The following is a 13,840-nucleotide window of genomic DNA, read 5'->3' on the forward strand; positions in this document are numbered from 1 at the left end:
CACTGCATTTCACTTATGGCACCCGTCCTCTGGGAAGGCATCGCCAAGTTCTTGAGAGACTGGTGTTTGTGCTGTGGGTGCTCTAAGTACAAAACGCTATCTTATGGCTTCCAAATTTTAACACTGATAGATTATTTCTCTTATGCCCCATGTCTGGGTTCTCAGACAGCAGGATCATTTGCTGGTGGGGGGAGAGCTATTGTGGTTAACATCTCAGGGTTACTCTAGTAATCTCAAAGGACAGTGGGGAATTCACTAAAACAAATAAAAGAGAAATTTTACTCAGAAGAAAACATATGCCATGTAGAACCTTGTGGGGGCATTGGGGGCAATGTTACCGCCAACTCGTCTAAAAGTTGTATGTGAGTGTGTTGAAATTCCAAGCTCAAGTCACTTAAACATGTATGAAAACCAGGGTCCAGGCTGTGGTGCTCCGGACATGGACGGGAAGATGAAAAGCCTGACTACTGCCTCCGACAGGATCAGTCCAGCCGGGGAGCACAATGGACACGGACACAATCATGCACCATCAAGACAAGAATCAAGTGCAATTCATGCCTAGAGAGGAGAGCAGAAAATCTCTAAAAAGTGGAGGGGTTCCTGCCAAGGCTTGGCAAGAGTACTTCCAGGCAGAAAAGCAGAGAAAGGTACTTCAGGTGAAGGAGACTAGGGTTGGTGGCTGGGTGCGAGGCCTAATGAAGCACGGGTGGAGGGCTCCAGGGTCATCTGTCAGAAGCTGTTCCCCTTCAGCAGCTAAGATGCATAATTAAAATGGCAGGTGGTGTGTCATTTATGATCATGGGGAAAACTGGGAGGAGGAAACTGAAGTCAGGGGATCACCACCAAAGGCAGTTTATTTTAGAGGAACAAAAATGATTCAAATAGCACTTGGAAATTCTATCTCCCATGAATGAAAAGAACACAAAATAAGTTTCACTCCAGCGTTGAATACAGAATAGCAGACTGCCTACTCTCAGAAATGGATTGAATTTTCTAATTCATTAGGGATTATTTAGATAATATGAAAACGAATAAATCTGAAAAATCTCTCTAGAATAGCTGTTACTCCATCCTATTTTGCAGGGTACGGGAAGGCTGAATTATTTAATTGGTATTTTAATGAGACTATAAAGTTCTAAAAGTCCTATCAATTTCTCCCAAAAGCATACAACTTTTCCTTTCAATGACCTTTATTTGACTTAACTAGAACAGTAACTTTTGTCCAAGGCTTTTTTCGTGTGTGATAAAATACCAAATGTTATGCTGCCCCCAGAATGTTGTTGTTATTATTAATGCTGGTAATAGCCCCAATAAGACTTATTTACAATTATGATTTATTTTGGAACAACAGGTCATTGGCTTATAGTCCTTTTGAAAATAAGCAGAATAAACGAACATAACTTCTACACCAGGGAAAGCAGCTGCACCCTTAATGGAACCTGGTCACGAAACACAACAAAAGCAAAGATGAAATTCAAATCAGACACGAGGCCACAAATCATAGCTGACTGAAGATGCCACAAGATGACCTTTCACTCACCGAGGGAACCAGAAGCGTTTCCATGCATAATGTATATTTTTACAAGCAATTATTTTATATATAGAATATAATTTAGGAGAAAAAACCTCCCTCTATCTGTAGACTTATAAACAGGAAGCACAAAGGGGTGCCTTTGCAGACATGAACCCGCATGCATAAATGCAAAGCCTATTGACAAAAACCCTTTCCTGTCTCCTAAGGAGAAAAAAAAAAACTAATTCAAGGCAGTGGTGTACTGTAAGGGCTCAGATACAAAACGTACACATCATCAGCCTTCTAGTAGATAAAAGTGCGCCATGCATAATAGAAAAGATGACGTTTCCTATGGAAATCTATTTTGAGATGCAACCATTTAAAGGCAACCGAGAGCTCAAAAACAAGTTCAGCCAAAGAGGAACAGAGCCCAAGCAAATGTACAGAAATGGACAAAGACATTGGAGAAGGAGGGGATCTGTGCTCAACCGATACCCCAGATCAGCCAATTCATCCTGAATTCAAGCCAGTGATGTGCCATGAGGTCACTCAACGAACCAGGCAGAAACCATCGGCCAGAAGAAATAGGAACAATGTCAAAGGTAAGTGTGAGATGTGGAAGGGGTGACCCTGTGAACCTTGCTGCCATGAGGCAGGATGCTCCTGCGGGCTTTCTGCACAGGCTGGCTGGCATACATGACTCTGTTTAGAAGGATATCAGCCAACAGCTGTGCCACACGGGCTACAGCCCGAGCTGAGTCACGTCTAGTAACGGTTCTGAGTTCATCCTTAGACGACATGACCAGAAGGATCTGAGAATCAATGGTGGAGACGTACCTGAATGAGTATTCCATTTCATTCCTTGGCAGTAAATCTTCAGCTTTGTACAACATAAATATTGACAAAGATACACACAGGCACCCTATTTGAAAGCCTGACTGCATAATTGCATTTAACGGAGAAAAGCGGGCTCCGTTTCGGTATGCTAGGTCATTGTTTGGCTCGGTAACTGATGCTTCTGGGACCCAAAACATACTCTAGTATAACTGACAGCACCGAAATCTCCACTGATGACTTACTCATTTCAAGGTATTCATATAAAAACCCCAGTTTGCCCATGGGATACAGACGGTTGTCCCGTTCCCATCGTGGGGTGGTCTGTTCTGCTCCCGAAACTGTGGCACCATGAGACTCATGACCCAGCTACCAAACAGATCAAATTATAAGACAGGATATTATCAGACCAAGGTCATAAAAGTATTAATGGCATTTCAATCTGAACACATCATCTTCCCAAGAATTTAATTTCTTGTTTTCAGGATAAATTTCTGTATATTGCTGCCACCCTACCCACAAATATTGTGAAAACTATTCCTGAGTACGCACCTTGGGTTTTCCAAAATTTTAACGACTACTACTTTATCTCCTACCTCCTTTTCAGGTGGGCATTTTAGCTTCTAGAAGATACCTTCCCTCATTTGCCTTTTTTCCCCCCATTTCTCTACTATGATACACCATGGACTTTCCAGACTGAAAATCGTCAGAGAAAATTAGTAAAAGAAAGAAATACAGGGTCAGTGAGCTGGTGATAAGTGCTGCAGCAGAAAATAAAGGAGGGCGAAAAATGTGTGGTAGGGAGGAGTGGGGCTGGGGCAGTGACCTTTGAATAAGGCAAAGACGGAGGCAAAGGGGTGGGCAGAGGAGGGGCAGAGGAAACAGTGATCACAGGCCTGGAGGTCCCTCACCCTGGACAGACAGCATGGAGACTGGTGTGGGCCACAATGAATAGGAAATTAGTGGTGGTTTTGGGGTGGAGCCTAAGAGGCTGCCGTGAGGATGTGGGCATTTTTCCCTCTGAAGGATTTACGGAGCCATGGAGGGTCACCGAGCAGAAAAGTGATACTCTAACGTTGGATCGAACAGGTCCAAGAACCTATTTTAAGCTGAACATATCAAGGGCCAAAGAAGTGACATGACACTTCAAATTCAGCTCAGAGCTTGAAAGAAACACAGCCTCGTCTCGCAGCCCAGTGCTCTGCCCCCTCCTGGATGCTGTCCCTCAGAGCTGTCTCTAAGGTTACGTTTTTCCCTCACTCAGAGGCTTTTGGGCCAACTGAATGCTTCCCCCTTTTACAAACGGCAATTTGTCCTGTAATGAAATCGGAATTGTCAGTGAAACAAGGCATGGACTTGTAGCCTACAGAGCTGTTGTCCCTGAAAGCAACAGCTGGAGCGTGGTTTACTCATGGAGTTCAGCACAAGAGACAGAACAACAACAGACAACTTAGCGTCTGGCTGAGCTTCGGCTGACTGCACTGCACGTTTGGATGGATTTCAAATTTGGACAGTGAGGCGGCTTCACACGAAAAGCAGGTGTATACATAATTCATGCGTTCATGTCTGTATGCACACACACATGGACACACACAGAGTATATGATGTGACTTGTAAAGAGCTACCCATGCTAGGTTTCCCACTGCCTCTGATCTCAGGGGTAACCTTTCACTGGCAATGCTCCCAGGTTGCTACGAGATTTCTTTGCAATGGAACATGCCCTCCGCTTCACAAACTTTCCCTACTTCTTTCAATGACATTAGGGGAAGAGCAGGGAGCTCTGGGAAGTGGTGGGGATATGGACTCTAGATTCCCCTGAATCTGAATCCACACTTCATGGCTTATTTGTTATTTAACTTTATTTACATTCAAAATGCAATTGTTGCAGATCTCAGAAGATGATTTACACTCACTGCTATGCCAGAATGTTGCGGTTAGTAGACCCACCACTGGATCCTCTTATTCAACACGCTCTTCCAATAATTCAGATATTACTGTATCACAAATGCTCATTTCTATATTTTGATATCTGCTTTTCAGTATAATTATCTTCCTTCTTTATTCTCTAAATCTTATGATTTTAAAACATTTTTCTGAGCAGTGGTCCACAGGCTCTTTACTTATAAGTTCATAAAGAGATCCTGGAGATCAAAACCACATTTAAATCCTGAGATAAAATCAACTCTGTCATATACATGGCTAGGTTTAGTCTGCAAATACTTTGTTTAGTAATTTTTGCATCAAGCAACAAGGCCCTACTGTATAGCACAGGGAGCTACATTCAATAACTTTTAATAGCCTATAGTGAAAAAGAATATGACAAGGAATATATATATATATATATATATATATATATATATATATATATATATATATATATATACATAAGTGAATCACTATGCTGTACACCAAGGATTACCACAATATTGTAAACCAACTATACTTTCAACAAAAAATGTTGAAATAAAATTGGAAGATGAAACTTCCACTGCCCAGGCTGCTGTCAGGATGAAACGATTCAAAGCAGGACAGGTATTAGCAAACCCCCTGACACATCAAAACCCCATGTGGGATCTTCCTTTTGAGCAGCACGGGCTAGCCGGCTGTGGTCACCTGCAAATAATGTTGAAGTCACTTAGACCCTTGGCTTGGGAACACCGTGGCCACAGGGGTGGGTGTCACTGCGGCACCTACGAGAATGACGGGGACAGCCTGCTGCTGAAGCCGCTCCCCAGGCCGCAGCCCAGAGCGCTGCAGTCAGGTCTGAGGTCCGTCCGGGGGCGCGCAGCTCCACAGCCCCTCGGAGCCCTGCGGTGCGGATGGCGCTGGGACCGCGCTCGTCCATCACCCTCCCTGGCACCCAGACTCGGGAGTCTCCTGGGGGAATTTTTCTCTGCCTCATACTTCCTGTCTCAGCCTCTTGTGGAATCCGGTCCATGCCCCAGGGAAGAAGGGCTTTTAACCTCCGGGACCCAAATCCATCATTGTTTGGATCCAGGATGAATCTTCCATGCTAACTCATCTGGCGCTCCCTTCTTGTGCTGAACTGCCCTCTCCTGTCGATTGCATTAGGTCGTATTAGAAGTCCCGACTTGCTTGTCCTTAGCTAAGACTGTGAGCCTCTTGCTCAGTCTTCCTGAGTGGAACCACTCATCTGTAGCAGAAAAGCTTGGGCTGTCGTCTATCCATCATTGTCCTCGGTCTTCTGGGTTTTCTGTTTGGTTACGCTTCTCTCGCAAGGATATCAATTTGCACATGAGAAGCACCTGTAGACATCTTAAAAAATACAGACACTGGATCCTCCCCCTTCTCCAGGGAAGGCTGGAAGCTTTCTCCCTCTAGCAGGGGTTACACAATCATTTGCTTGGGAATTGACCACATATATTGGCACAATCATAGTAAATTGCCGTTTACTCAGTGCTTGCCACGTGGCATTTTCTACTTCATGTTGTCTTTGTACCATCATTATCACATTTAATCCCTGCGTTATAGATTATCACCATTTTGGTTGAGGACACTCCCACCTGCTAATCTTGAATACAAGTATCTTTGTTTCTCTTAATCTATTTCATTCTTGAGTTTCCTTTTCCTGAATTTAAAGAGTGAGTTATGGACACATGCATTTAAGATTGTCTTGTCATATGTATCTGACTCATCCTCTAACCAAATCATACCTGGAGAAAAGAGATTTTCTCTTTTAAACATTTGCTTTTTCTTATTATATAGTAGTGCATACTCACGGTGGAAAATGTAGAAAACATATAAAGTAAGAAAATTACAGCCATACATTATCTAAACACCAAAGGACAACGCTCTGACATTTTGGGCATTGAACTATTTTTCCTAATATTTTATCATAAAATATCCCTAGGGCAATTTGTTTAACCCTGGAATTGTACTAGCCTTTGTCAAGTACAGAATAACATTCCCAGAAATGACCCCAATATCAAAATAGTATGTGAGGCTGGGATGGCCACAGGGCTCTCATTTTATATTCTGAATCCTACAAAGAATGCTGTTAATACACGGATATTACGCTTTCGATGCCTGTGAGTCACTCACTCAGCTGGCTCGGACTGATACCTACTTTATATCAGGTGCCGATCCAAGTGCTGGGGAGACCCCAGAGGGATCCTGGATCACGGCATCACTGTCCTTCTTCATTTGCTCCCAGAATCCTACTCAAGAACCCCACATGGAATTGGAGGGGTGGAGGCAGGTGAGTTATGGTGAAATTCATTTCATTATTTTCCTTTAGACATATTTAAATAGCATGAAAATGGTTGCTAAATTTGATAAGTTTCCTTTTCCCTTCCTATGTATTTTTGAGGATCGGTATAGTTTTGAAGCAGCAAGAGTAATTGATAGATCTTTGGTATGTTAGGATTTTATATGAAAAATTAACAAGGAAACTGGCACCTTATACAAAGAGAAGAGGAAGTGATGAAAACACAAGCCACCCTCGAACTTGGCTACCATTCAGCATTCCTGGATTTCAAACAAGGGAAACATAATTCAAAACATATTCCCTAAATATTTTAGCCCATAGTAGAAATACATGGAGGCATAGTTCAGCTCACTGGAACCTACAACAATGTGCTTACTTAAGCGAAGGTGTAAACAGAACACAGATTCTATAATGCATCCTTTAATTTAAACTAGTTCATGTGATCAAGTTTCATTTCACATGAATTGCTCAGTACCAATTTAGGAAATATATCCTTCTCCTTGATTGGTAAATTAGCTCACTGATAACCAGATTCAACAAAATTTAGTGATTAAATAATTAACCTATTTCCTTCAGGAAATGCTTTTGAGTAATCTGAATTAAGTATATCCTCTATCTGATCTATTTCTTTTCACAAATAAAAATAGTATTATTTGCACATGAGCTACTTTTACTCCTCTGGAAATATCTGAGTGTGAGCTCAGGGCAAGGGTTGTCTACTGCACAGTAGGGAATAAAAAAGATTCATTTCACAGCAAAGATCACAATCTTTTTTTTTTTTTGAGGGGCATGATGAGCTGGGGGACAAGGGAAATGCCTTTGTTTAGAGACAGACCCCGGTAATCCATACTGAAGCTGAAAGATGGAGCCCTTGTGAAGAAATGTGGAAGGCCACACTGACACCCAAATGTGTTCACTCTGCAAAAACAGAAAGAAAGAAAGAAGAAATAATTTAACTGCCCTATAAAGAGATTGGACCGAAACTTGGTAATAAGGGAGAGAGAAGGAAGGTTAGGGAAGGGAGGAGAAACAATGAAAGGGGACTTGGTTGCGGTGGGCAGAATAGCAGGTTTCTGGAACCTACAATGAAGGATGATAAGAAAAAAGAGTAAAGTTTAAAAAAAGTAACAAAGTTTAAAATAGTTAAATTATAAAACGAAGTTAAAAAAATAAATTTTTTATAGTGGCATGGAAGATTTTAAGATGATGGAGGTGTTTTATTTCAAAATTCAAGTTGTTTGAGTTTCTCCTCCATGCTCCAAACAACAGTAAGGCCTGCTTGTGTAAGTGGTTTTGGGGGACACCACAGAGAGGGGTGAGCTCTGCAGTTAGGTTGGCCAGGAGCAGAATGCTGGTTTGGAAGGCAAGACAGAGGAGAGATCAACAGTTTCATGAGAACAGAAACTCAAAGCCAGAAATTATCTTAAAATTTTAGTGTGGTAGGCAGGAAAATGTTCCCCCCCCAATATGTCTATGTCTTTATTCCCAGAATATATGAAGAGGTCAGGTTCCCTGCAAAGGGGGCCTATGTTTGCAGATGTGGTTAAGGTTGCTAACCAGCCATCTCTAAGAGAGACGAGCTGGATTATAGAGGTGGGCGCAGTGTAATCACCAGGGTCGTTAAAGGAGGAAAAGGGAGGCAGAAGAGGGGAGAGGGGAGAGGAGATGTGACCACAGAATCAGAGTCAGAGGCACACAACCATGCTGACCTTGAGAGAGAGAAAAGAGGTCACAGGCCAAGAGACGCAGGTGGCCTCTGGAAGCCAGAAAAGTCAAAGATACAGGTTCCCCTGAGGCCTTCAGAAACAGCCCTGCCAATAATTTGACTTCAGCAGGCTTCTGCATTCAAAAACCCTACAAGGTTAAATTTGTGTTGTTTAGTGGAGACTTTTTCTTTTTTCTTCCTACTAACATGAGGTTTGGGGATACTCGTTACAACAGCAACAGAAAGCAAATACAGTAATCTCCTTGAAATGTTCAGAAATTGCCGATAACACTGGGCTGTCCACTTTGATATGGGATTGGGCTTATGTGAAAATCAAAAGGACAGGGTGACCTTTGCTAACATCTGCTTTTCTCATTTTTAGGAAGAGAACAGTATGTCAAAACGTCTGTAGTTATTATTTTAGAGAAGTATCTCTTAAAATATTATGTAACCCTGTGCCTTAGGACCCCAAGAGATTCTCTGTTCTTAGAAGAACATGGATTCAGAGAGATAGGGTCTTACATCTGAGTCCCACAGTGATCTCTTATTGGCAATGAGAGCTTGGGCAAATCATTTACCCTCTTTAAGCCGCAGGATCTTCATTTGCAAAAGGAAGATAAGAATAAGGATTGTTTGGGTGATTAAATTCCACACACACGCACACACACATATATGTACAACATTTAATACAGTGACTAGCACATGCTAGGCACTCAACAAATTCCTGTTATGGATTTTTAAATGCATGTATAAAAGGAGGAGAAAGTTTTGGGAAGTTGTGGGAAAACTTAGTTCACGGCCCCTAAAAAGGCCATCTCTCAAAGGGCTCTGATCAGTCAGTCCCCATTGATGAGCTAATAAGCAAAAACTATAGCACTTGGGGATTTACGTTAAACACAAAAAGGAAGGTATTAAAGAGTAATTATTAAACAGCAGGTATGTTTACACTGTTGGCTGGATCATCTTATCTGGAGAGCTTTAATAAGCAGAGAGTCTCCACTGTTTTAGAGATGAGCTCGCAGGAAAATGACTTGGATGTGTGGGCCGTTCTCGCCCCAAGATCACATGACTTAGTACTCACGGAAGTAACATCTCATGTGTGTTATTCCAGATTTACTGTCCTCCCATGATTATTGTCAGCTGTGTCATCAGTTCAAGGAGACAGCCACCTGGGTCACACTGGAATATTAGAAAGAAAATCTCACTTAAATTTTAGATAGCTCTATCATGAAATAAAGTCTTTATTTTATGCCAAAAATAATCTAAGGAACAGAGAGTAAAGACACTCTTCATTGGGCAACTAAGAGAAAACCTGAAACATGTTAGACTGCCAGAACACAAAGCTGTATTCACACATGTTCATTTCTGTATTTTCACAGCCAATACATTAGATCTCCCAGGTAAGTCACAAATCTGCCCTTAAAAAATGTGATGTAGAAACACGAGGAGTAGTAGTTGACAAACTGGTACAAGAACACCTTCATGGCTAGTTTGTTCTCATAGTCAGTCTAGTCCTTTTGAGCTCTGCAGCTAGAATAAAGAAAAGTAAAGTCTGTAAAACAGTGAACGGCTTTGAGACTCTAATCAAAGCCACGGACACATGAGTTAACATGGTAAATATGTAAATAAATATACACAATTTACAATGTTTTCATTTAAGCTGTTTTGAATTCTTTAACATTGCTACTATTTTAATTCCAAGTGTAAAAACTATTTTAAGGGTTTCTCCCACTATGGGCACAATATCACACAAAGCAAAAAAAAAAAAAAAAGCCAGCCGTCCTTAAAATTTATAAGCAGAACAGTATCCATTGGGCAATAACTGTCCTCTGTCAGGTGTAAGTTGATAGAACGCTACTTTTAAACATCCTGCTAAATGATATTCTCTCGTCTCCCTGAATGGCAGTAAGGTAGGACTATTGAAGAAAACAAACAAAACACGGGGCAACGTGCTAGAAGCATTTGGGGAACATAAAACGTGTCATACTCCTAGTTCAGAATTTGAAATGGTCTTAGTGTTTTCAGAAGATGACCACTGAGCAGACCACTGGGAGAACGACCCAGCCACATGCAGCGTGTGGGAAGCACTTAACTTGGGCCGCTAAGCCGCTGGTTGGGATACAAGCCAGAGAGAAGAAACATTTATTAAAGAAGCCACAGCTGATGAGAATGGAGCTACACCAACAGGAACAGCATGGGGGGAAGACACATAACACTGTGATTACTTGTCCTCTCCGTAACGCACAAGCAAATCTGCCACTGGAACCACGACCCTCTTCCCCTTATTTGCAATATGGAGACTACTTACTTTCAACAATAGGTACATGATCTAATGTAATTGAAATTATTATTAAGCACTGACCTGTTTACACAGAGCTTGGACATTCTAATGCTTCCTTTGTCCCTTTTACTAATGCAAAGCTGGAGCTAATTCACTTCTCCCATTGGCTAGAGAAAATATGTTCACACTTGAAGCTTTCTAAAGACTGTAGTGTACTGGAATTGAAGTGCCTAAAAGATATAGTCTCTGTTTTGACCTGGTTCTAAAACTGGTGTAGAAATGACCTCAGCTGCAGGAGGAGCTTACCAGAGTCAGTCATCATGATTGCCACTTTCTCATATATGGCCCTCAGGGTCACGATGATGATAAAACTGATGAGGGAAGCAGTGATGGGCATGGCCCACCTGCACAGTCAAGTACTTCTGGATTGGGTGTCTTCCATTCAGGTTCTTGGGAAGTTTTGAAGAAAATACAGTGAACACGGAAAGCCTGTAGACAATGATTCCAATAACAGAAGCAATGGCCAACAGGACATGACACCCCAAAAACCCAGCAGCATGAGACTCACTAATGATCGTATTTTTACACAGAAAACTTGCCCCCAAACCACGCTAAAACAGACAACATGCATGTGTTATAAACCTCACATAAACGTGAGAAGTGATGCAAATCGCACATAAATGCCACAAGAGACGTGAATATCAGGCATCTTAAACTTTAGGGGAAGAGGAATGAAGGATGTCAAAAAGAATGAGGGCATCCACTAATGTAACATGCTGACAGCAGGAGCAGCTGTGTGCAGGGCATAGGGAATATATGGGAACTCCACTTTCTGTGAATTTTTATGTAAACCTATAACTGCACTAAAGGAAGCCTGTTAAGAATATCTTTAAATGGGTGAAAATGGAGTAACTGGTCACATGTTCTTTTGGAGAAAATGCTGTGATAGCAGAACCAATGAAAATATCCCTTCTACATCAATAGAATTACATAGGTAATGAACTACTTGTAACCCATGAACGGGATATGCTTCCTTTCAAGGTAGAACCTATCATTGATTCACGGGTCAGCAGGTGCAATCTGTCGTCTTCATTCTGAATAGGACCAGTGAAGCTGTGGACATGCCATGAGGGAAATACTGGAAGTGACAGCAGGCCTCTACTGATGAAAGCTTCACATGCTTTTCATACTCCTCGAGATCTTAAAATGGCAGGTATTCATTCTCCCTGCATTTGCACAAGATTCATGTCCCTGATCCATTGTAGTTCTGACTGTGTAGACCCAAGGGCAACGGGGGTGTCTGAAGCATAATTTTCACGTGGCTGATAGGGTTTCAGTTCCTCATTAGGCAGGTTTTTTTCTGGCCACTGAAGAATGCACTTTAAAGATCCCACTTTTAAACTGTTTTCCTTCCATCTACCTTCTTGGTCATAGTCCAGAAGCATGTACTCAGTGTCCCTGGCTGCTCCTGATGGCTGCCTCAGAGAGAAAGCTACAAAGAATGTGAATTTCAAGACTAAGTGAGCCACATCATGTTATTTACAGTAACAGCGGGAGGCTGGCTTGCACCTGCAGGGGAGAGCAGAGAGAGTGTTTACAAGCCCCTCCTGGAGCCACACTCCTGCATCTGGATCCCAGCTCCAATGCTAGCTGTGGGGCCTTGTGCAAATTTCCTAACCTCTATGGGCTTCAATCTCTTCACCCATATAATGAGGGGATAATAATAGCAATTTATAGGACTATTGTGATGAGTCAATGATTTACTAATTGGGAAAACAATTAGAACACTAACCACAGGCATGTGAAAAACTCTACCTAAGTATTAGCTATGAATATGGTGACCAAAGTCTTCAAAAGGTGTTTTTCTTTGTTTTTAAGCCATCAGTTTGTAGAGAAAGCATTTTATTTCCTCCTCTACTCTCTTTCATTATCCTTTTGCTCAAAGTTAAATGCTTCATGTTTGTGAAAGGAATAACTTTTTGGTGTGTGTGGAATTAAACGTGAAAATTAGATAAGGCTGAGAAAAATGTATTATAAAAGGTTTATTAAGCCTTCCTCTCTTGTACAGCACATATAGGCCATTTAAATAGTATGCATTTTTTAAACGTCTGCATAATAATTTTTTAATTATGTATTAAGTAAACATAATTGTTAAGATTCTTTAAATGCTTACTATTGCTTCAGCACACATCTATTTTTCCAAATCCTCACAATCACCCTGTGGGGAAGGTAATATTATATCTCTTTTACAGATGAGGAAACACAGCCACGTGGAGATGATGCAATTTGCCCAAAATGAAGCAACTATTAAGTGAAAGAACGGAAATTCTCAAAGAGCCCCAAAACACACTAACTGTATAGCACTGTCTCCTACATGGTCTGTGAAATCAATTGTAATTCATTTCAGAACTTTTGCAAAATTGACACATTTCCATTTTTCTTCGAAGCACTTAATGCGTTCAATATTTCTTAAGAAACAGGAAAGCTTTCCATTCTCCTTCCTCAAGTTTCTTCTTACTTATCATCTTTTCTGATCATAACTTTAATATTTGCTCATTAAAGGTAATTTGATAGTACTCAGTAGTGGACAGAACTGCTGTCCTGGATCTGTCCCCACTCTTAGAAGAGGACCCAGAATTTGCTTTAGGATAAATAACCTCCCTTCTGTTTTAAGTCCTGTGATTTAAGCTCGATTGACCCACTCTTTCTGAAGCACCAGAGGTAGCTCTCAGTTGGTTTAAAACAAATAATATCCCTCATTGTATTGGCCTCACACATGATTTGAGAATTGGCAAATAACCCAGGAAGAGCCACTATTATGTGAGGAGACACGTGCTGGTGCCCATGTGAATGATAAGCTTCCTCTATCAAGAGAGGAAGCTGCCAAAAGAGACCTCACTTGGTTTGGATGGATGTGTGATCTGGGATGCTGAGTGTCTAGAAGCAGCATGCTGAGACATCCTTGGACACAGAATGAAGACAGGACAAAACAAGCCCTTGACATCATCTGGGCTACAGTATCTCTCCTTGACTGAAGCCAGACCTCAGACCTGAGGTTTTCATTTACAGGAACCAATAAATCCCATGCATCCCCATTTTTTGGTTGTTGTTTTAAACACACTGGAGATTGATTTTGTCACCTACAATCAAAAGACTCCAACTCTCAAAATTGAATAAAAATAAAATAAGAAAAATGCTTCTGCCTATAGACATAATTCCTTCAGAACGTTGCATTGTTTGTATATTGCAAATCATTTTATACATTAATAGTTTTCTCAA

The 13,840-nt window shown here is 41.3% G+C and overlaps 1 protein-coding gene across 1 annotated transcript in view; it reads right to left on the reverse strand.

Annotated features, from left to right (window-relative positions):
* Nucleotides 1–5,378: 5,378 nt before the first annotated feature.
* Nucleotides 5,379–13,840, reverse strand: part of LOC116283379 (uncharacterized) — a 52,573-nt gene continuing 44,111 nt past the window's right edge. Inside the window, exons 9-11 of the mRNA XM_072976339.1 lie at nt 10,868–11,050; nt 9,362–9,459; nt 5,379–5,613 (exon numbers count right to left, since the gene is read on the reverse strand). Coding sequence (XP_072832440.1) covers nt 10,897–11,050 — 154 coding nt within the window. The 3' untranslated portion in view covers nt 5,379–5,613; nt 9,362–9,459; nt 10,868–10,896. The remainder of the gene's footprint in view (nt 5,614–9,361; nt 9,460–10,867; nt 11,051–13,840) is intronic.

The sequence above is a fragment of the Vicugna pacos genome, chromosome 14, assembly GCF_048564905.1.
Source record: "Vicugna pacos chromosome 14, VicPac4, whole genome shotgun sequence".
Taxonomy (NCBI): Eukaryota; Metazoa; Chordata; class Mammalia; order Artiodactyla; family Camelidae; genus Vicugna; species Vicugna pacos.